A 24,080-nucleotide genomic window follows, 5' to 3' on the forward strand; every position below is an offset into this window, starting at 1 on the left:
ATTCCCATTGCCTGGTCCTAGGACAGTCGTCCTAGGACAGTCGTCCTAGGACCTGACTGACTGACTGTCTAGGCATGACTGAACTTTGTCATGCTATTTCTGTTTCATGTGTAATGCGCAAGGGGGCCAGAGCCCTTCTCAGGTGCTCTGTTGCCTTCAGCCTCTGCCCCCTCTTGGACTATGTCTAAGGAAAGATCAAAGAAAGAAACAAAAAAAGAAAGTTTGAGCTGTACGCCCAAACAGTCAAAAAGAAAGCACCCAATTTTTTTAAAACCAAATATAGATTACCGAAAATGCCACCTCGTTTCGCCACCATCGGCATGAAATGAGCATTTCTGGAGCAAATTAAAATATTCAACGTCACCATTTTGGCAATCATCTTGGACGTTAAAGCATCACCATGTCCCAAGCTATGCATACAAAAAATAAAAATCGCATGCTTTATTTGTGTTGCAGGCTGCTTAAAACTCATGATAGAAACCAGAACCTCTGGCGTTGCCAACAAGCATGCTTAGTTCTCGCGTTGTTGCTGGGCTTGAGCCGAAGCTGTCTAGTTCGCGGGACGAGCCAAGTAGGTCAGTTTCCTCAGCAGGCAATGAAAAACCCTGCCGGCTCCAGGCCGGTTTCATTCAAACAATTACAGCCAGTGTAGTGCAGACAACCGGACACTGAAAATCCTAAGCATTCACTGCAGTAGTCGGGATCCCACCTGAGGCTAATTTGTGCCGATAAGCAGACAGTTGTTGTTTCAGCAGCAAACACTGTAACTCTGCACACGAGCTCAAGCCTTGTAGGTTGCGTGACAAGAGAAGTCCATAATTCTACCGGTAGCACTGCGAAATTCCATCAAAGGGCCTGCGTCCAAGCAAACACTAAACTAAGAAGACAAACACAATAAGTCTGGTGTTCCCGCGCCAGCGGAACCCTCTGCTTCAGTCGTCCAAAGACACCAGCATGCTTCTCTGTTTCCTTGTCCTCATGCGCCGTAAGCAGTGAATATTTTCTCTCCTCAGCTGTCAACAACAGCAAAAAAAAAGCTAAACAGATACTGTCATTGAGACACGCACAGGAAACTTTACCGTTGCATTCATCCACCACTCAATCCTCTCACTTCCACTCACTACTCATGTCCACTCACCATTCATGTTTAACTGCGCAAAGAAACGAAGACAGAGAACAAGAAGGCACGACACGAGCGCATCTATCAACTGATTTTTTATTCAAGGAAAAAGGCTTATATATGTATCTTCTTCCCGCGGAAAAACATGCTAAAAAACCGAAAACGCAAACACTATCACACACTATCTTGGCACATGTAACATGATGCCACTGTAAAGAGTGAATTTAGTGGGAACTGGCAGAATGTGGTGGGGGGCTAGTTGGTATGACATTCTATAAACTTCAGAACTTGAAAATTTTTGGAGCTTATTGATGCTCGCCATTATTGATGCTAGCCATGGTGACATAAGCGATGTGCGTGCACCAGTGAAGATGTGTTTTCAATCGGTGCCTGCTCATAGAACCTATTGGCGAGACAAGCGACACGGGCAGAAAACGCTGCACGACGGTGCCGCTCGTCGCTCGCCGCCGTCGCCTGGGTTTGTGCGGGCGAGCGAAACCTTCACGCCCGGTGAATAGACGGCTCGAAGAACTGCGCTTGGGTACCTTATCCATATTGAAAAAAGCGAAAAAGCGAGCGGCTGCATTTCATATCTTCACACTTTCTTACTAATCAGCGGGGAACTCTTGCCAGATTCTTCAATTTCGGTCGACAGTGGACCGCTGGTCCCTTTCGTGACGAGGCCTAGCGAGTACACAGGATTCGTGTGTGCGATTTCGGCGATTGCGGAGAGCGAATTCGCAAGTTTTAGCGCCTGAAAATAGCTGTCGAGCGTAGTTTTGGCTACAGTGCCCTCAAAGCGACGACTGCCTACATCACAGGGTGCGAGTACAATAAGGAGGAAGTGCTGATATGTGACTCTGTCTTCACAGCATGTGCTGAAGGCAGCCGGCAGCAGCCGTCGGCCTCGACCGTGGACAACAAATCTGGTTGTTTTCATTAATTCAAGTAATGTCCAAACATATCTTTAGCTAAAGCAATTTAAAATCAAATATTGTTGACATAAGAGGAAGCAGATACAATTAAGCGGGAAGCGTCGGTCCTACGTGAAGCGTTTCCCAAGCAGGCGATATAGCATCAGCGGCGCTTAATGATTGCAGCGTTATCATAGTGTGTAAATGAGTAGAACTACAATTTGTGAGCAATACTACGTAATATTTAGGATAAGGAGAGCCCACCTTGTGTTTTATGCCATGCAAACGAGCAGTACTGCTTGCGCGCAGCTATGTAAGCAACCCCAGCGTGGGGCTGCAGTTGTAATCGTCGCATTCCTGGGCCAAATGCGTACGCTGTTGCTTTGCTGATCACACGTTGACCGGAGTACCACCTTTAGCAGGCTGCGAGGTCGTTCGAAACTGGGGCTTAGCCCGCGAGGGGCGCAGCGGTGTTTACGGAGCTTCTCCCAAGCGAACACCCCTAAAGAAAGCCGGGCGCCAGGCTGGGGGTCGCTTGTACCCATTTTTACCGGAGGGTGTCCGGCGGTGGGTTTCGAACCGACCACCTCCTGCAGCCGAGACGGGCGCCCAAGCCACTAGGCCACGGCTGCGGTAACTGTGGTCAAGACCCTTTTCCCAAGCATCTCACCCAGAAGAGCCGAGCACCAGGCCGGGGGAAATCTTGTACCCATTAAAAACCGGTGGGTACCCGGCGGCACTGGGGATCGAACCCAGCACCTCCCGAATGCAAGGCGGATGCTCTACCACAAGGCCGCGCACAGTAAACGCTAAATGATGTATGATTATTTTCAAGCATTCATTTAGACGGCGGCGACTATTCATCGGTGCGGGCAGTGAAAGCATACGAGTCGCGTAGGGTTTTGCAAGCAGCATTCGTTCCTGCAAAAGGGTTCTACTAGCCGAAGCGAATGTATGTTCGACTTACAAATGCACAGATGCAGCGGGAAAGTAGTCTCATTCAGGACTTTTCCCTCCTCCTTTCGTGCTTGAAAGTTACTCTAGTGCCACCTTGTGATAATTTGAGTTTAATTATCGAGCCGATGAATAGCAGACAAGAAATTGGTAGCCAGCTACAAAACGCCGCGGCTTTCATGGCGCACATCGGTGAAGGCATGCACGACACGTGCCGCTTTTCACATGGGGAGCACTTGACTGCTCAAAAGAGACCGCACTCATAACATAAAAATAACATGTTTCTGAACGTAAATAATAAAGCAGGGGTCCGTCGATTTATGGTTTCTCAACAACCACAAAACGGGTGCCACAAGCATATCCACTTTCCCAAGGATCACTGAGCTTCTGTACAATACAATAGTAATGGCTTGTGAATGGTCACTCTTCCAGCTGAAAGAAGTGCACCGACTAGTAACTCTCACCTTCAAGGATGTCAGCACGATCTTTGGTCTTGAGCTCAGCCTTTGGATATGGGTATATGGTGTATTCCACCATGCCCAGATCATCACACACTACTGCTTGCGTCCGGTTATTCACCAGGGAGCTCCGAAGAAGCTGCAAAACACACAATGAGGCCATGAAGAGAGGCCTTACAAGGCCATTAGTTCCCGAAGAATGCTGATCAGTGAGTGGGATCACAAAACCCTCCTAAGAGGGAGGAAGACTGAGGTGTCCAGCAGATTATACTATTAATTCAGTGCACGGTGTCTGTAATTACAGCTCTTCCATTTCGAAGATTTTAAAATGTATTGTTATACACAATACATTTCAGAACTGCTTTTACTGACAAAAACAGCAACGATCATTCTCTTAAAAAAGCACATGCTCCTGGCTTCTGGGACACCCACAGAATTATAATCCTGGATAAAGCCTTGGAGACGACCACTTTATCATTTCATACAGCAGTACTGTAAAAGTATCACAAGCAGCTTTGGTTGCATATAAACGCAGAGAAAATTAATCAATTCAGGATTTACTTCTCCCACACTGTGAACTTACAGAAAGCAATGTGTTCTCACTAAATTTTATGCCACATAATCAACAAACCAGTGCAGATATGATGGTGGCCATCAATTTTCACCTGATTTGCATCATAAAGGCGTGATAAGTTTTACAATTATTTACAGCATCACCCCTCAATCAGGAAATGCCTCACTGAAAAGTGCAAGATGCATTACAGGCATCCTTGAATCAATACATCAATACTGTGACACGTCAGAATACACTGGCAACCTATATTGAGCATTCCTGGGATTGCCCCATGCCTGCACTTCTACATCCAGAGTGCGGTAGAACTCACCGATAGATGGCCTTCATGATGCTCCGGGAAGTATTTGTAGAGATATTCGGATGCCACCAACTGCAGGACAGTGTCACCCAGAAACTCAAGCCTCTGGTTTGAACCCCTGTGGGAGATGAAAAATTTAGGAAAAATTCAAAACAAAAAAGTAAATTTATCTTTATTTGAGATAGAGCAGTACTCAACACTTATTATTATTAATTTCTGGTTATTCACAATGCTATCACATGCCTTATATTGCAGCAATGTGATAGCAGACTTTAAATGGTCAAATAAAAACACAGAGTAGGCTGAAAAAAACATGACAAGACCACTGCTCAGATGCATATTCCATTTGAGAACCAATGAATACAGAACAAACAAATTCATTCAAATAATAAAGGGACTGCAAATCTGTGATTAAAAGAGATTTCAAACTAAAGGGATCAATTTAAATGTGAGGCTTTGCACTGCATGGGTTACTGCATGTAAACTGCATCAAAGGAGAGCAATAGTGTGTCTATCACACACTCCCACCAATGCCAGTTAGATGAGCAATAAATTATTTACTACTATCTTCAGATCTACGTCATCAGAAAAGTACCCGTGCTAAAAATACTAAAGGAGAGTAAGGAAGTTCTAGTGCGTGCAGACTTTCGAGCTTTGTCTAATCTATTGTCAAAGAAGCACAGCCTTCTTGCATGAATAGATGGGCTACTTACAGGGTAAGGTTGTTGAATCCAATGCTGCGATGGGTGAAGGCTTTAGCCAGCAGACGGATGTGGGTGAATTCAATGCCAGTCAGCATCTCAAACTCATTCAGTTTCTGCAAAATAATAACAGAATAATCCATTTCTCCCTACAGCAACACAAATTGTTGCAAGATATGTATGCACCAGCATAGTATGCTGGGTCTACACAATACAGCTTGGTTGTATCCCTTGGAGGGCACCATCTGCAGCATTAAACTATATTCTGCACAATAATTCAGTGCCTAAAGATTAAGCTCAGTACATGTGTCAGAACCAAGCACACAGCCACAAAGGCCATATTTTTTATTGTAATAGGACGTAAAAAAAAGGGTCGCCACCATCTGGAAGATGTTGAAGTAACGAGCATTAGCTGTTTGGTTTACTAGACGAAGAAAGCGAAGAAGAACGCGCCCGTTGTCCAGTTACACACCCTCAAGATACGTCCCAAACGGAACTTGCTTCGTTTCGGGGGTCAAGGTGGGCCTAGAATTCGGCTTGCGGCGCGATACGATAACGCTTCAATTAGCAACTGCATGTATACAATGTTTTATGATCCATAGCGCAGCAACAAAACAGGGGACAAGCACAAGCGCCTGACTGCCGATGGGGCAGATGTCTTAATGAGCGGTTAAGCGAGCACCATAGGGAAGTTAGGTATGGCGGTTCCAGCAATTTGGCACGGCACTGTCGTGTTCATAAATGCAAGCCTGGTTTTAAAGAATGCAAGGTGATAGGCAGAAATGCTGATAGATTAACAAGGGAAATTATCGAGGCTGCCGCAATCGAAAGAGCTGGACCTGAAAGCTGCGTCAGCAGTCCGTCATTTTCGCTGACAAAGAAAGATATGGCATTTTTAGCCTCGGATGAAATGTATTGCATGTGATTTTTAAGCTTTGTTCACAAAGTATCTTGTCTAATCTGACTGGTATCATTCTTTACTTCTTGTATAAATTCTGTGTGCACCAAATAAAGCTGTAGTGGAAGTTAGCGCTTGTGCTTGTCCCCTGTTTTGTTGCTGCGCTATGGATCAGAACGTATACCCACTAGCCCGAACCATCACCTTGTTAAGGTATACAATGTTTACCTATTATTTAATTGTGGTTTTATTTCTATAGCACAACCCATAGGGTTTTATTTGCCTACCAAACTCTGTACACAACTGTCCCCGGATAGGTGCCCCTTGTTGTCGGAGTATATATAGCGGAACGAATGTATGCACATATAGTGGTCCCGTAAGGGGACAGTTTTCCTCCCTAGAAGGATATTTTTTGGGAGTGCGGTGGAAAGGGATGGGAGGGCACAACCAATTTTAATGGCCGCCGTCTTGGATTTATTGTATTAGTGTCTATATTATTATGCAATGCAGTTTGTGCAGTGGATTCCTTGTGCATTCCTGTACCTGCAGCAGTGAAATAAGTGGTTCTTTGTGTCATTTATTTATTATAGCCTAGTCCGCAGTTTAGTCACCAGTGTGTTTAATTTACTGTAGTTTCTTTGCATGTCTTCAACTCTACAAAGTAATATGTTGTGTTTTATGCCATTGAAGGGCGGCCACCTACTCTGAAAAATGGATGCAATAATATTTTCTTCTAACCTACAGTTAAGATGCGAGTATGGTTTTCGGTTTCTACCTCTTGGCATTGCAATGTGCTATGTTCTGCTTCTTCTCATTCATCTGAAACTCGTACCGTGCAACAGGGCCTACTTTAATATACAGATTGGTATTGCAATTGTGTGTATCTCTTATCGGTGCAACAACTTGTTTCGGCTGTCACTTTACGATTTTATAGCACGCAGTATAAAAGGCAACATCCGTCTACATTACAGCGCAGTTTTGTTTTCTGTCTGTCATGTATTTTGGCCGCGAACGATGTGTAGTCATAAATATCTGTAAATATGCATACAGACAGAGTCTGCTGTGATAAATAAATATATATAATTCTGTCCGTAATCTTAATTATTTGTCTTTGCCCTAAAAAATCGTGCGGACCTGGTGGTCGACGAGCCTGTCTGTGGCATCAGTTCCTGTGAGGCGAGCGCAGCAATTGCTCGCGGCCCTCAGCCGGCGCGCAGTGACGTCGCGTGATGCGCAGGCCTGAAAGCTGTTCAGGGGGTAATGGTTCCACCATATTGCACCGGGACGTCATCATTGGCACGTGGCAGGTTGTTGCTTCTACAACGCTATTGTAAATGGCGCTAGAAGAGTCCATGTGCGATATGCTGTTTTTAGTTGCTGCCACAAATGGCGCTGTAATCTCAGGGTGGTAACAGACCCCACGAAATCTCGAAACGTGACGAGTAAGAGCTAACGCTCTTAAAAAAAAGATTAGAATACAAAAATGATCTTCTGCCTTGTGAAATGCCTTTCATTGCTTACATGTCACCTCAACCCCTTATACCCTGCTCATCTGAATTTTAATGGCATCACAAAACGATGTCACGGGCAATGTCAATCTGAGCTCATTTAAGCCTTGTAGAATACAGTGAACTTAAGATGAACTTGAAGAGACCAGAATATTTGTCCCGGCTTATCCAAAGTTCATCTTAAAAAGAAGTGAGCATGCTACAAACGTGCGTTCGTACATGTGTCAACACCGAATAAAATAGCCTTTCAGAGAGACGATAACTGCAAACAGAGTGCATGGATGGAATGCACGAAGTAAACTAACTGTGAGCAAGAAACAAGGTCATGTTGCGTTACTAAAGCATTGGTCTAGTTATCTTTTTTTCTCACTTTACTCCACAGTGGCTGCTGTGCATACGTGCGTGTGTTGTGTGTATGTGCAACGCGCATTTCTGAATTTTGCTTTTAATCCTGTTCGAAGCACTTTGAAGGTGTCCAGTAGGGCAGCCGTGCATCTCCATCTTATTGTGCTCCTTCTACTGCATTGCAGTTACGAATTCCACAAGCAGGCACAACATGCGCCTTTCCATATACCGCAGATAAAGCATGGTACTGATATCTGGCCATTTCTGTGCCACAATAATGCGTACTGCGATGCTGCGTCACTTGGAAATGCAATCCCAGAGCTCTTTACCTCCAAATCAACAAGCAGATGCACTTTGTGCACAACGTGCCTTTTAGTCGGTGGGAGGCAACACACGACACGTGGACACCAGCGATGCCTAAATCTAACCATGTCAGAGCTCTGCGTCAGTGCAGACAAAATGGTACCCTGCCTTTTCTACATCGGCAAGGAAGCTTCCCCACAGTTTTGCGCAGAGGTGCGCAGAAGCCAAGCCATCTTGTGGGGCCACACTTTATTGCGTAGGAGCATTTTATATATATATTTTTTGTATCCTTGACAGTGCCGCACAGACGGCCCCATCAGTGCCGTTGCGCGGCGTCGCCGTGGTTTGCGACTGCTACAAGAGTGAGATAAAAAAAAATTATTTATTGCGAGTGAAGGTAAGGAGGGAGGTTGCCAGAGGGTGGAGCCCTTAGTCCAAGGCCTCATTTGCCAGAGCTATCTGAGGGGCCCATCGCTACGAAAGTTCATCTTAACCGAAAGAGACTCAAACAAAACAGTTCATCTTATAAAGATTTTTTTTTTTACATTCAGTCCTATAGGAAACCAACCAAATGTTCTCACACTGTTCATCTTATCTGAGAATTCATGTTAACCGAGTTTGTCTTAAAGGGACTATGCAATAAATTAATTGAGATTACGTAAAGCAGACAAGAGATAGGCATTCGATCACTCGTCACCCCAGTGCAAGAATTTTTGAGCTAGCATCAATAACAGCGAAGATATAGACGCTTAAAAATTGCACTCCTCCTCCGCCCCCCTCAACTCGTATACGAGGAGCACCAGAAAAAAGTAAAGAAAACAGCTCTGGGACTGGGCCGCGCCCATGAATACGTCATCAGATGACGTTCGCTTTGTAACTTCCGGTTGTCGCTCCTAGCCCCCCAGCATCAGCGTCGGCGGCGTGGCGGCATCTCTCTGGTCTCTTCTCCTTCCTGGATTTCGGCGCGCGCCGGGTTTCTTTGCTTGTAATCTGTGGTAATTAGCAGTAATAAACCCGGACTTCGAGGTGCAACTGCTCGCTTTTACGGCCGCGATGGGCATCGAGCTCTATGCATGCGCACGAAGAGCCGTGCGAGTGGCTCCGGAGCTCCTGACAGAAGGAGGCGGCAGGGGAAAATTGAAACCATATGCGCGAAGGCAATGCCCTGGCTCGCTTGCCCGAGAGGGTCGCGCGGCGGCACGAGCAGACCGTTTTCACGGCTACCGGAAGTGTGCCTGTGACGTCGTGGCTGCCGTGGCTCCAGCGAATGAGAGCGTGTGGTGGCCTGGCGACGTCATGGTACAGTGACGTCTTTGTTCCACGATTTTAGTTCCAAAATCGGTCACTACGAGTACACCAATCGGCCCGCGAATTTTGAAAAAACGGTTTTCAATAGTTCATAATAAATTGCCGGCTCATTTCCGAAGACTCATACTTTGTGTGAATGCTTCTTAGCATCATTTCTAAGCATTGAAAACATTTACAAGTGACTTTTTATTCGTTGCATAGTCCCTTTAATGGGAGTCTACTGTACTGTAAATGTAGCTGGAAATTGTTGCACCACTGGCAAAGATGCATCGTACCAGTGTCATTTGTGGGCATGGGACCATGTGGTACCTTTCAGGGCACAGTACCATGCTTGCCCCAAGGTTGTAAAGGGTGAGATGACTGCCTTTCTTACTCTTGGGTGCTGCAGAAAAACCAAATCGTGCTGGTCACATGACACCGGCTGCAGCACCTGTATTACCGTTTTGTTTTCGGCATTGCTCTGTGATGGTGCTTGGCTTAGGTTACAATACCTTGTCTTGTGTAGCCTCATTTTGTGTACTATGTGAATAAGTTGTTTTCTCATCATAATCTCGCATCTGCATCCACTAGCCAAACTACACACTGTTGTTGAGTCACTCTGGGCAGGCACTCCGAAAATTCTACACATTCTGCACACTAAGTTTTTGTAGCCACTTAGAAGATCGTTTCACTTTACTGTGGCCTGAGCTTAAAGAAACAAAGGTGGTCAAAAACTGTTCTCACTGATAAAAAAAAAAAAGAAAAACAGCACAGCTTTGCTTTCTGCTCTACACCAGCCTCCCCCCCCACAACTCTTTTTTTACAGTATTTTTCTGCACTTTGTTTGTTCCCAATCAAAAAGTTTGTGAACCCATCTTCTGCTGCTTATTTAGCTTCACAGCAGCATTCATTAACATTGGCTGTGTTTTTGTGCACTCAACCATAAGCGAACACTTTTCTTTTTTGCAATCCACCTGTGCAAACTGTGAGCAGTGTGCAAGCCAAATGATGAGAATGACTGTGCAATATATGAAAAAAAAATGTGCAGCAGTCAATGAAACACTTTGCTTGAAAGGTGACAGTAGAATTTAGCATTCAGCAAGACATGCTGAAGGAGAAACTAACGCTCCAAGTTGCCTCGCGACATTCCCAGTTTACAAAGCTGGATTTGCTAGATGGACAGCTTTACCTCCAATTCTCTTACCTCCTTCATTGCTCATCAATGTTAAGTGGCCAATGAATTTTTTCCCATTATTCTCAGTCGTGTATTAACAATGTCAACACATTCAGTTTCAATGGGTAATCCACTGAGATCCTTTGAAGAAGCAATAAAGTACTGAGAATTTTAAGACAAATGAATTAAGCTGGAAACTAGCAGTGTGTGAATATTCTAAATTTTGAACAGTTTGCGAGTAGCGCTCAGTATTCAATTTGTACCAAACTTTCAGCATTAGAACTACTGAAACATCTTAAATGTTCACAAAATTTAGAATTTCTTGTTCATCTAAACTCCAGAGAAACAGTGCGACGTTTTTAAATGGCAGTGTCTTGCATTTGTGACACTAGTTGATTCGCTTTTCTCCATGGGATCGACTGCCAGCAAAGGTCTAGCCTACTGAGATCTGCCGCGGAGTGGCTGTCTGCTTGCAGGTTGGAAAACGAAGTGCAGCACCAGGTGGCACATCATTACGTACAGCTATGATTTAGTCAACAACTGGCTGTAAACCTGAATGGCTGTGATCATCTCGTCTTGACCACTGCGATAAGAGACGCGGTGCATACGGAAGTGACCCGACTTTCGGAGGATAGCAGATAGGGTGAAGATGCGACGTGTGGCAGCTGTGGTTGTTTTGCGGCGACTGCTTTGATCATTCTCAATTTTCGTCAGTCAGAATTCATAACCTGTGTATCTTAGACCACAGAGAGCAAAAAGAAAATGTATGACAGAAATATCTAACTCAAAGCCACACGTGCTGAAGCATCTAACGACACGGTTTCATGTTCACACCTTCAGTTCGCAACCGCGCCTGGGCCCATCACGGGGCTTGCAGTACAGCAAAACAGACACGTGAAGGCTATGCAGAGCACGTGTCATTGTGAATGCTGCGTTTGGCCTGGCATTCCACACCTGACGTTTTGTCTTCATGTGTCACGAGAGACCGTGGAAGGGATGGTCCCGCTTGTGATTGCTGCTCTTGTATCAGTTCAGCTTGGTCTGATAGCGTTACGCCAGCAGCAGTGCTTTGACTTTGAGCCTTGCTGCTCTGATAATTGGCTGGTGAAGTCACAACTCCAGTAAGGAGCGTTCAGTAAGCTTTGTCATGTGAGCATTGTTAAACTACGATATTAAGCCTTTTCTCACTGAATGCAATGGTTTTCCAAAGCCCCTCCCCCCCTACATTCCAACAAAGGCGCATCAGTGCGAACAACACCCTCCTAGCACACTAATTTTGGGTGCCTACCGCAGGACAAGGACGGGTGCCCGCTGACCTAGCTGCTCGTCGGATGACCTCGGCCCCTCTCCTGTACGAGCTGTCTTGCAGTCGTCACCATAACGCTCATGGACACTTCGTCGATGGCATCCACGGATGAGTTCAACCGTAGGCCAACATTTAAGGAGGGAGGGATGTGGAGAACCTGTTCCCACCTCTGTTTCAACGCGGCCCATCTTCACCATTGTGCGCCAGGACAGCAATGGCTGGGCGAGGAGGGAAGTCTCCCTCAGGAGGGAACCGGAAGCAGCGACGGGAGCGCCACCTCGAAGGCTACGCGAAATTCCGTGGAGCCGGCGAGGGTCCCTTCGGGATTCGGCCAGTGTCGTGAGCAGTTGGAGCCGCACGCTCTGGTCGCCTTACGCGGCAGGCGCACAGAGATCAGTCGTGCCTTGTCACTGGACCTCGGGTTCCAGGCAGCAAAGTGAGCGCAGCAAACGCGCGCTTTCGGTACCTTTCCCAGCAAATGCTCGGGGATGGCTTTGCCCCAAGATTGCGGCGTGCACGGGAAAACCTGACCGCCATTGTCGGCGCATGCAAATGTTCGCCGCCGATACCTCTGAAGTCGCGCCCCTGCCCCCGCCGGTAAGTCAGAAGCCCTTCTTACGTAGCCTTCTAGTTCCGAGGAATGTCTCGATGTTCTTTAGCTAGCTGGCCCACTCTGTGTATTATTTACAAGTGTAATAAATAGCATATGAGTGTTTACGTTTTGTCGTTCCCTCGAGCATGAACCCCTCCGTGGTTAGTGAGCGGAAGCGCTGCATCTGCGGTGTGGGAGTGCGGTGCGGAAGGCTGTTCCCCATATTTCCACAACATGGTGGGGTTAAAGACCCATTTTCAAGCATTTCATCCCATAAAAGTTGAGCACCAGGCCATGGAAAAGAGAAACTGACTGGCAAATGGCAGCAAATGGAAGAACATGTGAGGACAGTTTTCAGTCACTTTTGTTTCTTTAAACACAACCCAAGGTAAAGTGAAACCTTGGTCATTGCTTAACCTTGGGCAGCCAGAACAGCTTTGGCATCTGCAGAATACGCAGTGTTGTCAGAATGCTTTCCCAGTGACACTGCTATAAGTGCCCCTACGGAGCGCTGCCACAAATGAACTGATAATGCAAATGCTGCATTTGCAGTCACACTGTTGCATGGCTAGTACAACGAAGTGTTCCTGTGGCGCACAAAAGAGAGAGTCGCTCTGACCCTCTAGAGCTCTAAAACAAGCGTGCTCCAGCAACAGGAATGCCACCACACAGCATAGCAACGCACTTGTTCGGTACAAAGGCACAGTAGTCTATATTTTTGCCAAAGGCAGTACTTTTATTATACACAAGACTGTAAATTCTTCCTGTAATAATGGCTGCAGCTGTAACAAATGCTAGCTTATACGAACAACGGCAGTGCTGCCATCAAAATATAATCCTTCGATGCACAAACAGCAATCGGCAGCAATCGGCAGCAATCGGCAACTGTCCTTTTATCATCGGTAAGTCTCACAAGCCACACTGCTTTAGCAATATGCATGACTTTTCTTTTAGTGTGATAACCCTTACATTGGGCATTCTCAGCATTTAGCCATTGTGTGTGTGTTTGTCTACCTGTCTGTCTGAAGCCTCTTTGTGTCAGGCTGCCTACCTGCTGACCGGCTTGTGGGCAACCTGCCAGGTGTATATTTATAACCTACCCACCATGCAAACTGCCCACCGTAGCAGGTGGCAGTTTCAATTAATGATTGGTCGCAAGAGGTTGCTCGGGTAGAGCAATTTGGGTCTCACAAGCTCCACCGATGGCAGCACCTGCCATTGCAGGGCATGATGATCTATGATGATCATGGATTTTTATGGCGCAAGGACATCTATGGCCAAAGAGTGCCATGATACAAGGTATTTTCGACTTCGGAAGGTAGGGTCGAAGACCCATTTCCCCAAGCATTTCACCCTAAATAAGCTGAGCACCAGACCAGGGGAAAGCTTGTACCCATTGTATCACTAGTGGGTACCCGGTGGCACTGAGGATCGAACCCCGCACCTCCCGTATGTGAGGCGGATGCTCAACCACTTGGCCACTGCTGCAGTCTAGGCAAAAAGGGAGGAGTTCATGATTGCACTAGAAAGCTTGGAATGTGCCACGATAGGATCTGCTTTGAAAAAGCATAAGCACATAAGGACGTTTTAAAGAAATAAATGCCACTTTTTAATCTCCGGCTGCACATGGAAAGTCTACTTACCTCAAATGCAATCCGCATAACAGCCATGTTCATTATAAGTGGGCTCGACTGTACACCAAACGCTGAATAATATGTTTTAAATTAGTTCCATTACTTGGCATGATATAGGAGCTTTGCATAACACAGCAAGAAAAACAACTGCCTTCATTTTATCCTCATTCCATCTATTCTTCGAAAACACCATTCCAATTCTGTACCATTCAAAATGAACAAATTAAGAGAAATTTCGACTACTTTCAAAATTGCTACAGTACATCCTCTCTTGTGGGCTACCACGTAAAGAGGAAGTGAAGTGAGGCAGCGGTCTAAGACTTGCATTCTAGCCTATTAACTTCGATACTTGGCCTCAATTCCCTTTTCCTTCCATACAAAAGAAGAACCTGCAGGTTGCTGCAATTCAACAATCCTGCATGCATTTGAGCATGCATACATAGTCCAGCACTGTGCTGTACACAATTATGGAATAACCCACCTTAAGCAGTGGAACAGAGTCAATCCATTTTCTGTCACCTTCTGGCACTTGGTCCTAGAATCGCAACAGCACAGAACACATCATAGATGTTATGCACCGCCAAAATATACTAAGTCATGCCACCATGCTTTTGAAGACTGATGACACCTTCAAAGAATGCAAGCTCTGCGTCGAACACTTTTTTCAATGGAAAGAACAAAAGAAATTAAAACGACAGAGTGCCATTCAGTCTTATCGGAATTAGGGCAAACATAGAAAGTGCCTTGATAGAAAAATTTACACCTTGCAGCAAGGCACACAAAGTTTATGGTAGCAACAACATAATGCTGGTCTTGCAGTTTAGTAGTGCAGAATACCTGTGACAATCTCTGCAAAGGTTCTGATTCTGATCTCTTAATTAAAGGCTGAAAGCAAAGAACAAAGTCAGCGTACATTTCGTTACTGAGAGTACGGTTTCAACTAAAAACTTCTGGCTAATTTTTTGTAATTTTAGCCTGGTAATCTTTGGCAGTACTATAAGTTTTGGCTGACTTCCTATAAAGTGCATCAGACGAATTAATTATTTATACAGGTATGTTCACATATAATCTTGTACTTCAATTTAGGTGACTAGTTTGTTATATGCTCCTCAGAAGAACTATGTTTATTGCCAAATCATTTGCACATCACATACTCAAAGCAACCATTTATGCTCAGTGTACAACACATACAGTCGTGAGCACACAAGGGTATGGAAATGAGGGGCTCATTATGATATATATTTATGAAAGAAGTCAACAATCACTGAAATCAAGAAAAGCATAAGGCAATTTTTATTTTAATGGTGGTATTGATCAAAGTGGGAAATAAGTACTGTGATCATTTTTAGAAAGAAGATAATTTAACAGAAATATTTAACAGATAATAATTTACCAACGAAAAAATATCCCCTGCGCTTCTGTTGGTTTCAATGACTGCTGGCTTCTTTCATTAGCATGTACAGGCATCAGAAAAAACACACCGTATTGGTACAATCAGTGCAGCCTTAGGTGCAGATCTAAGATGTATAGCACTCATTCTCATTTCCTCTGAACCTACCTGGAAGTCTGTGCCAATTATTTTCAATTTCAAAGACCACTGTATACAACATACATGCTTCATACAATATACCTAAGGGTGTTGAAATTTTTGAATAGCAAATAGAGTATTATCCAATTCAGTTTGCTGAAAAAGTGCATGTTAAAAATTATTCAAAATGCATCGAATATGTTCACAAGGTTTCGAATAGTCATTTAATCACTGGCACGAATTTTGAGCTAAGTATACCGTAGTTTTATACGATAACTGTTTCAAAAATGGCTGTTATGCGATCCATTAGTATGGCAATGTCCATATTGCTTATACATGGCCTTCAAGACTGAGTGAAGCAGCAAGGCTCAGGCAGGTTTAGCAAACCCTGCTTCGATTCTTCATCTCGAAGGGCACGACTTATAGTTCATGCCCTTTCATCTACTGAGATTTGGCACTAGACAGTTCGTTATCGTCATCAGCAGCAAAAGGTAATTTTCTGGTACATTCGAAATGACGGTCACAGAGTTAATATACTGACTTCATGTTGCTTACTCCCTGTGGAAGTGACTGTTGCATCTTTTGACAGCTATAGCTATAACTCCAATAAGGAACAGCATCGTACCACACGGCCACCACCAGCGCTTTGCTATTTGCACGATTATTCGTTTAGTACGACTATTCACACAAGTAGTGAATATTTGTAACAATATTCTATCTATATTCAATTCGGCTCTATCACCACTTGATTAGCATTCGATTAGGTTTTGAAAAAGTACTACAGTAAAAACTCGTTACTTCAAACTACATGGGGACATCAACACAGCTCGAATTAATTGGAACTAACAATAGTGAACAGTAAACACAATGCGCTGCAATCAGAAAGCAGCCTGATAGTGAAATTACAATTTTATTGTTTTTTAAGTTTGTGATCACCTTCTGCATTGTTTTTCTGGAAGGAAACGGCCAACACATGTTATAAAGCTTGAACATGGCAGATGGCCTCCTATTCGCCTTCAAAACTAGAGAAGAGGCAGGCAGTGTTCAGTACTTATTACATGCTACCCATATTGTCCCTCTTTTAAATGATGCACATACATTCACTAAAAAATGTGATAGCAGTTGCAAAAGACTAAATGACAGAAAACTTCACTTGCTAACTCAAGCTATTTGTGTAATGTGGAGCAGAAAGTGGCACCGCATCATACAGACACTCTGAGAGTGAACACATGAGCATCATGACCTTGATGTGGCACCCCTTGTACATACAACAAATACAACATATATGAATCTCACCTGCAAAGGATGCGGTGGATAGTTGACCCAGACATCTAAAAGGTCAGGCTCCGAGAAAAGCGTTGTAGAGAAGACACGATCAGCCACTTTGATACCGCTGTCTAAAAAAAGAGCACCTACAAAGGCACAGAGAAAAAAAAAACATACACACACTAAAATGCCTTTCAGGTCACAGAAGGCAGCAACATTCCGAGTCTGTGTCATAATAAAAAGCATCATAATCTGGCGCAGCGACCACGCCTGATTGGTTGAAACACCGAAAGCGGATGTGGTGGTTCGCATGCAGCGAAAAGACTAGAAGAAACCAGACCGGTGACGTCAAAACGTAGCGGACCATGCGCTGTGGTGACCATAACAGAGTGTCATCCTGCCACCGCTCACAGTCGCAACCGAACCGACATCCGCTTCCTCCATTTCGACCAATCAGGTGTGGCCACTGCAGCAGATTATAACACAGATTTGGAATACGGCCCCAGTTTAGACAATGCAAGTCTACACCCCAATATTAGTACTGTCAAATGAGCACGAATCAAATACAAGGAGAAAAAAAGTGTTTTGAGAATAAAGGACCAGGTAAATGTTGCTATAGGGCATCTGGCAGGAACTTGTACGCCACGAAATTGTATGAATGCCCCTTGAACAAACTTTTCAGATAAATGAAGTTCTCCAAAATCCCCTGCCAAGACGCCACTGTATTCAATACAAATGAACTGCAGTTGAATGAATTTCAGTGCACTGCAACTTTCTGGTCAGCGAACATTTTGGAAAGTACTAAAGTATTGCTTCTGGACCAGAATCCATTAGGCCTGTGCGATTAGCCGGCAATTTCGAATACTCTGTCGAATAGCAAAGTATTTGATATTCGGTTTGATCCAAATGATCGGTATGCGAAACCTAAAAGTATGTTGCAAAGAACTAACGTTTCTGCAAAGCCTGCTTTGTGTAGTTCGGTTTAAAGTACTTCTTGCAGGATGACGTCTCTGAGTGCACACAGCTAAAAGCAAAGACAGCACAATGACGTAATCACAGGAGGTAAGTGACGATCAAAGACAATAAAACAGCGCAACTTCCATGCCTTCCACTCACGTGGCCCAGCTGGCTAGGTGGTAAATTGAACTGCCAACAAACAGTCTTGCAGGTTCAGATTCCGATGGAACGCATGCCAATGTTACACAGCCTCTGGATATAGCCACAAGAACCGGAATGTGCTTTCACGCTAGCTACTTCTTGTCCAGTACTGCTCTTGTGCAGGAAAGCAGCCGCTAGCGTGAAGAAGCCAGGAATATGGTGCGCAGTTAAAATTTCCATTAGCGGAACCGATTTGCATACGCAATCGATCGCTTCTTTTGTTTTGATATGTGGAGCTCCAAGAATAATGGCGGGAAGTGGCACAAGTACGAGGCTAATAACACTCTTGGCTCAGCTGAACTTACCTCTGACCCCACAAATAGCTCAGCATTGTGTGTAGATCCACTCCTCTAATTCCAGATCGCCATTTTTGCAAATGGTTGACATAGCTTCAATGAGTGCTGTATCGTATACGCGATGGGCAGTGTGCGCAATGCCGGCTTAAACGGGCAACTGATAAGGTTATGAACTGAAACACTGCGCTTGCCCTCTCGCCCTACTGCCGTTTTAAATACATGCTGCTCAATAAAGCTGGGTCTTTTGCCCCCTGGCATTCAGCGTGTCATGACTTCGATACATGGTGTCAGAAATGGCTGATGTTGACGCCCACTTCTTGGAACATCTGCACAGACCAAAGAAGCAAGCAGCGGGATGGATTTGCTACAACCACCGGATGCACTTTGACCCAAAGGGGACATCGCAAAGAAAATGCAGTTGTTTAAGCAGAAGTTCGAGCTGGTCCTGACGGCGACAGAACCCGCCAAAAAGCCACGACCAGTGGCAACGAAAACTGCGCTACTGTTGACAGCAGGTGAAGAAACCATTGAGGTATTTAACACTTCCACTTTCTCTGAAGGCGAAAGCAGCAAGGACTACTCCACGGTAGTCAAGAAGTTTGACGTGTACTGCGAGGTGCAAAGCAATGAAGTATACGAGCGCTACTTGACCAGGAGGCGTGTGCAGGAACCAGGTGAACCATTCGAGCACTTTTTGCGGCATTTGAAGAATCAAGCACGGCTCTGTAACATTGAATGGTTACTCGATTCAATGGTCAGGGACCAAATTGTTTTTTGCACAAATGACGATAAAATACGCGAAAAGTTATTAAAAGATCACAAACTGACCCTCCGGAAGGGATAACAGATCTGCAAGGCCGCTGAAGCAACATAAGCTCGTCAAGAAATGTGGGAATGAGACCATAAGCAAGTGGACAAAGTTCAGAAGATGCACTCTGCCCCTTGTTGAGAGCAACAGTCCTACGACTGCCAAAGGTGTGCACGGACACACGTACCGCAGAGCTGTCCTGCCTTTGGGCGTACGTGTCACAACTGTCAGGGAACAAACCACTTTGCCGTCTGTTGTAAAGCAAGGCAACAAATCAGCGAGCTCATAGGTGCCGAGGAGGAATTCAATGTACTGGATGTGGCTTTGCGCAGCAAGGTCAGGGAGCGCGACTGGCTTGTTCAAGCAAACATTGGCAACTGGTCGGTGAGCCTGAAAGTTGATACCAGTTCGCAAGTCAATATTCTACCCCTCAGTGTCTTCAACAAAATGCAGTCAAAGCCACCACTAAAGCCAAGCTGCGCGACTTTGCGTTCCTTCGGCGGAAGCGAAATTGAACATTTTGGTACACTTACATTGGAAGTGAAGCTAAACGGTCGCAAAGCCGTCCTGAAATTTTTCATCGTGCGGAAAGGGCAAGCAATACTAGGACTTGAAGTGTGCAAATGCCTCCAGTTTCTTTCCTGGCAAGTGCACAGCGTGTCACAGGATGCCACAGAAAAAATAGTAGATGAATTACGTCACCTATTCAGCGGTACAAGTTACGTTAAGCGTCGCTACCATATGGTTCTCCGCAATGACGCTGCGCCGGTTGTACAGCCAGCACTAAGGGTGCCACTATCCCTTCGGGAGCCATTGCATGAGGAACTGCAGTGCATGGAACAGGGCGGAATCACTGACAAGGTGGGAAAGCTCACAGACTGGGTAAGCCCTCTTGTAATAGCACGTAAAAAGGATGAAAGGCACCGGGTATGCATGGACCCTAGGAAGATTAATGAATGTATCAAAAGAGAGCACTACCAGATGCTAATGCGAGAAGACATAGAAGCTGAACTGGTCGGAGCAACGGTTTTAACGCGCCTAGATGCAACATCTGGCTTCCACCAGATAGCATTGGATAAGGAAACCTTAAAAATATGCACGTTTGCAACACCTTTCGGGCGGTATCGTTTCCTGAGGCTACCCTTTGGAATTTCTTCAGAGCCAGAAGTTTTTCAAAAGATTCTAAATGAAATCTTCGATGGTCTGCCTGGTGTAAGAGTACATGTGGACGACTTATTAGTCTGGGCCACATCAACACATGAGCACAACAAACGACTGAGATCAGCGCTAGAAGCGGCAGAACGAGCAGGTTTGACTTTCAACGTGACCCAATGCGAAATTGCCGCGAAACAGATAGAATTCCTTGGCGACGTAATCAGCAGTGAGGGTGTAAGGCCGAGTCCCTCCCTGATACAATGCATGATGCAAATGCCCAAACCGAAGGACAAGCAATCGGTGGAAATGCTTGGAGTAGCAAACTACTTCGGCAAATTTTTGCTGTCGCTGGCACACGGGACAGCACTACTGCGAAGCTTACTAAAGCAAGGCACAATGTTTGAATGGACGGCGAACCAAGCCAAAGAGTGGAACCAGCTATGCGACATCATGACCAAACAACCACTGCTATCGATTTTCGACCCTGCAAAGGAAACTAATATTGTAGCGAAGAGAAAGTTGAAGTGCGATTGCCGCGTGCCGAAGACGACGCTGCTGCTGGCGGATTTGTGTTCTGGATCGTGTGCTCTTGTGCTCCGACTATCGCCAGCTGTGCTCGCCGCCGGCCTCTACGTCAAGCAAGCCGTGACATTTGGTGGAGCTGCTGGGTACGTGTCTCATGCCACACACCCCGCCTCGCAATTCGAGCCCGGTACTAAGTCCCGGCCGTCAGGTTTTCCTGGAGCCCTCGGGAGAAAGAGAGACTCGCGCTAGCCAACGGCAGCAAGGCCAAGCGCCGGAATTCGGACTCTTGCCCGCGGGATCGAGGACATCTAGGACGACCAACGCCACCATGCCGTCCCAGTTACAACGAACCGACCCCGCGATTGCGCCGAGGATCGTCTACGTGCCTGTCACCCCAAGATCTGTCACTCCGTTACGTGGCGATGGACTTCATGATGTTGAAGACTGGGTCCAGCACTATGAACGGGTAGCTCGACATAATGGGTGGACACCCGACCAATATCTGCAGAACCTGTATTTCTCCTTAGATGCCACAGTGAAATACTGGTTCGAGAACCACGAGGCGTCGCTAACGTCATGGGAGATACGCAAGAGCGAACTGGTACGCACATTTGCAAACCAGCATCGGCAACAGCATGCTGAAGATCTGCTCCACACTCGTGTCCAGGCTCCCACCGAGAGCGTGAGAAGTTTCATCGAAGACGTACTGCGTCTGAGTGCCTGCGCTGATCCTTGGGCTACTGAAGAGAAGGTGCGGGCCTTGATGAGGGGTATCCGGAATGACATCTTTGGAGGCCTCGTCTGCAATCCTCCTACCAGAGTAGCCGAATTCGTCGCCGAAGCTACCAACATCGAGCACGCATTGGCAACAAGAGCCAGTCACTTTCAGCGACTAAGCGCCCTTCCTGTTGTCTCAAGTCTTGCTTCGTCCGGCCTGAGCGATGGTGGCCTGGCCGATGTTCACGAAATTATCCGTGACGTCGTCCGAGAGGAGCTGAAAAGGCTGTTCCCAGCTCCTGACCAGCCTGCATCTGTCTCCATCGCGACGGCTGTTCAGGAGAAACTGCGACACGCGCTGGCGTCCGAAGACGTACCCATTGTAGCTGCAGCCGACCAACTATCTCTGAGCTACGCTGCCGCCGCCCGTCGTCCACCTCCCGTACATCGTCAGTACCAGGCCGCTGCCGATTCCGGCTCTCGACGCCACGAGTTCGTGCCCCCGTCTGATGCACGCCTGGACCTGGAACCACTGGGCCGCAGAAAAACCGACATCTGGAGGACTGCAGACCGGAGGCCGCTGTGTTTCCACTGCGGTGAACCTGACCACTTATACCGCTACTGCCTGTACCGCGAACTCAGCCTTCGAGGTTTCAACCGGACTGATCCACGCCCCCGTCACGGTGAACATCCCCGCGATATACAGGACTACCTTCGACGCTCTCAATCGCCAGTGTCAGCTTCATCTCGCACCTCCCGGTCGCCGCCCCCTCGCCGATCTCCACCCCCTTCTCGCAGATCTGTCTTTTGCCCCCTGGCATTCAGCGTGTCATGCCTTCGATACAAGTGCAGCAATGCTTCAATGAACTCATTCTTTTTTTTTTTTTCATTTCATGGCCCTGTGTGCTAAGAAAACAGATTTTTTGAAAATTCCTATTGCGCCATTCAACCTCTTTTCTGTGCCAGAAGTAGTCAAAATATTTGATTTAAAACTATTACAAGGAAATTACTGCTGCATTCAAAATTGGTCTAAAAAAAAAAAACACTATTTTCATAAGCCTAGAATGCATCATTTAATGACACTTGCAGCAATTTTGATTAATGAAACTGGACACAACTCCGAGCTCCTTAGCTTGCAAAACTGTGGAACTTCAATTTTTTTTCACTGTGGAACAACAAGAAACCATATCTGCGTTACAGTTGTGCGACTATGCCCCTGGCTTGTGGCCTGAACAGTAGCTGCATGTGTTGGCTGGCAAACTTGCATTAGTCGCAGTTGTAACATTATGAGAACTTCATCAAGAAAGGCACTAATTAATGTTCCTAGAGAAGGTGAAACTCTTTGCACTCATTTAAAATGTTTAGCAGAAAAGGTGCCATAAACATAAAAGAACTTGCACAGTATACAGCGGTAACTCTACTGCATAGTAATGTTCAGCAGAAAATTACTGCATGTAATCAAATATGCAGATACAGATTGCATGTGCAGAGTTTAAGTACTGTGATATAGGTGCCTCTAGGAATACCGCATGTTAGTGGCTATTTATTAACAAAATAACAATGAAAGGAAAAGATGTTGCTAGCCGCGGCATCTGCCATCGAAACCTGAAGCACCTGAGCTGCGACTAGTAGGAATAAAAAGACGGGGAGAGTGTCATGACGCAGCTGGCGTACGTCGTGGTAAGGCGTGAGGAGGGCCGCCGAAGGGGAGCAGGGGAACGTGTTGACAAAAGGGAGAGGCTCTCAGGGCGGCGTCGCGCGTGAGTTTCGGGAGCCTTGGCCTGAGCGAGGAGGAATGGTCTGATCAGGCGCATGTGTCGTAAAGGGTTTCTCTCCGCTCGTTGTGGCATGTTTCTGGTTAGCCACGGCAGCTTGCTCGATGGGCCAGCGCCCGATGCGAGCGGGCATCCGGGCACCCTAGGCCAGAGCGGCTAACAGGACGCATGTGTCGTAAATGGTTTCTCTCCCCTCGTTGTGGCATGTTTCTAGTTAGCCACGGCAGCTTGCTCGATGGGCCAGCGCCGGATGCGAGCGGGCATCCGGGCACCCTAGGCCAGAGCGGCTAACAGGACGCATGTGTCGTAAGTGGTTTCTCTCCCCTCGTTGTGGCACTTTTCTAGTTAGCCACGGCAGCTTGCAGCGAGCCGTGTGTTCGATATTTTGTGCTTTTCTTTTGCGTTGCAAAGCGTGTGTTTTATATTGTGTGCTTTTATTTTGTGTTGTGATATGTTGCGTCCGAAATGTGGCGGGAAAGTCACCTATTGGCTGAGGGTGTAGTTTTGGCGGGAGGACAAGGAGATGTGTGCGCGCTAAGGAGAGCGTGGGAGGTTGGTTGGTGGCAGCCGGACAGATCGGTCGTGTGCGGCCGGTGGTGGTCCCGGGGTCGCGGAGTTGGAGAAGCGAGTTCCTTGAGCGGCGGCCGGGCAGGTTGGCCGTGTGGTGGCCAACGGTGGTCCGGTGTCGCGAGAGTTTGGAGTTTTGTCTTTTTTAGTTAAAGCGGAGAGGCCGAAATCTTTCGGCAGATGTAAATCAGTTTTGTAAATATTGTAATAAATAACCTT

The 24,080-nt window shown here is 46.2% G+C and overlaps 2 protein-coding genes and 1 long non-coding RNA gene across 7 annotated transcripts in view; 2 read left to right on the top strand and 1 right to left on the bottom strand.

Moving 5' to 3' along the window:
* The window catches only part of LOC144114378 (uncharacterized), a 60,261-nt gene extending 48,158 nt beyond the window's left edge, over positions 1 to 12,103 (top strand). The window contains exon 3 of the long non-coding RNA XR_013311024.1: positions 11,828 to 12,103. This is a non-coding gene — a long non-coding RNA (uncharacterized LOC144114378). The remainder of the gene's footprint in view (positions 1 to 11,827) is intronic.
* drosha (ribonuclease 3 drosha) overlaps positions 1 to 24,080 on the bottom strand; it is a 187,978-nt gene that overhangs the window by 70,145 nt on the left and 93,753 nt on the right. For all 5 annotated transcript variants that reach the window (XM_077648049.1, XM_077648048.1, XM_077648052.1 and 2 more), the window contains 5 exons: positions 16,891 to 17,006; positions 14,548 to 14,601; positions 5,032 to 5,135; positions 4,331 to 4,436; positions 3,453 to 3,585 (listed from right to left, as the gene is read on the bottom strand). In XM_077648049.1, coding sequence (XP_077504175.1) covers positions 3,453 to 3,585; positions 4,331 to 4,436; positions 5,032 to 5,135; positions 14,548 to 14,601; positions 16,891 to 17,006 — 513 coding nt within the window. The remainder of the gene's footprint in view (positions 1 to 3,452; positions 3,586 to 4,330; positions 4,437 to 5,031; positions 5,136 to 14,547; positions 14,602 to 16,890; positions 17,007 to 24,080) is intronic.
* On the top strand, positions 21,131 to 22,429 carry LOC144116399 (uncharacterized). Its single transcript, XM_077651163.1, has one exon. It carries the CDS (start codon positions 21,131 to 21,133, stop codon positions 22,427 to 22,429), a length of 1,299 nt encoding a protein of 432 aa, XP_077507289.1.

The sequence above is a fragment of the Amblyomma americanum genome, chromosome 1 (genome assembly GCF_052857255.1).
Source record: "Amblyomma americanum isolate KBUSLIRL-KWMA chromosome 1, ASM5285725v1, whole genome shotgun sequence".
Classification (NCBI taxonomy): domain Eukaryota; kingdom Metazoa; phylum Arthropoda; class Arachnida; order Ixodida; family Ixodidae; genus Amblyomma; species Amblyomma americanum.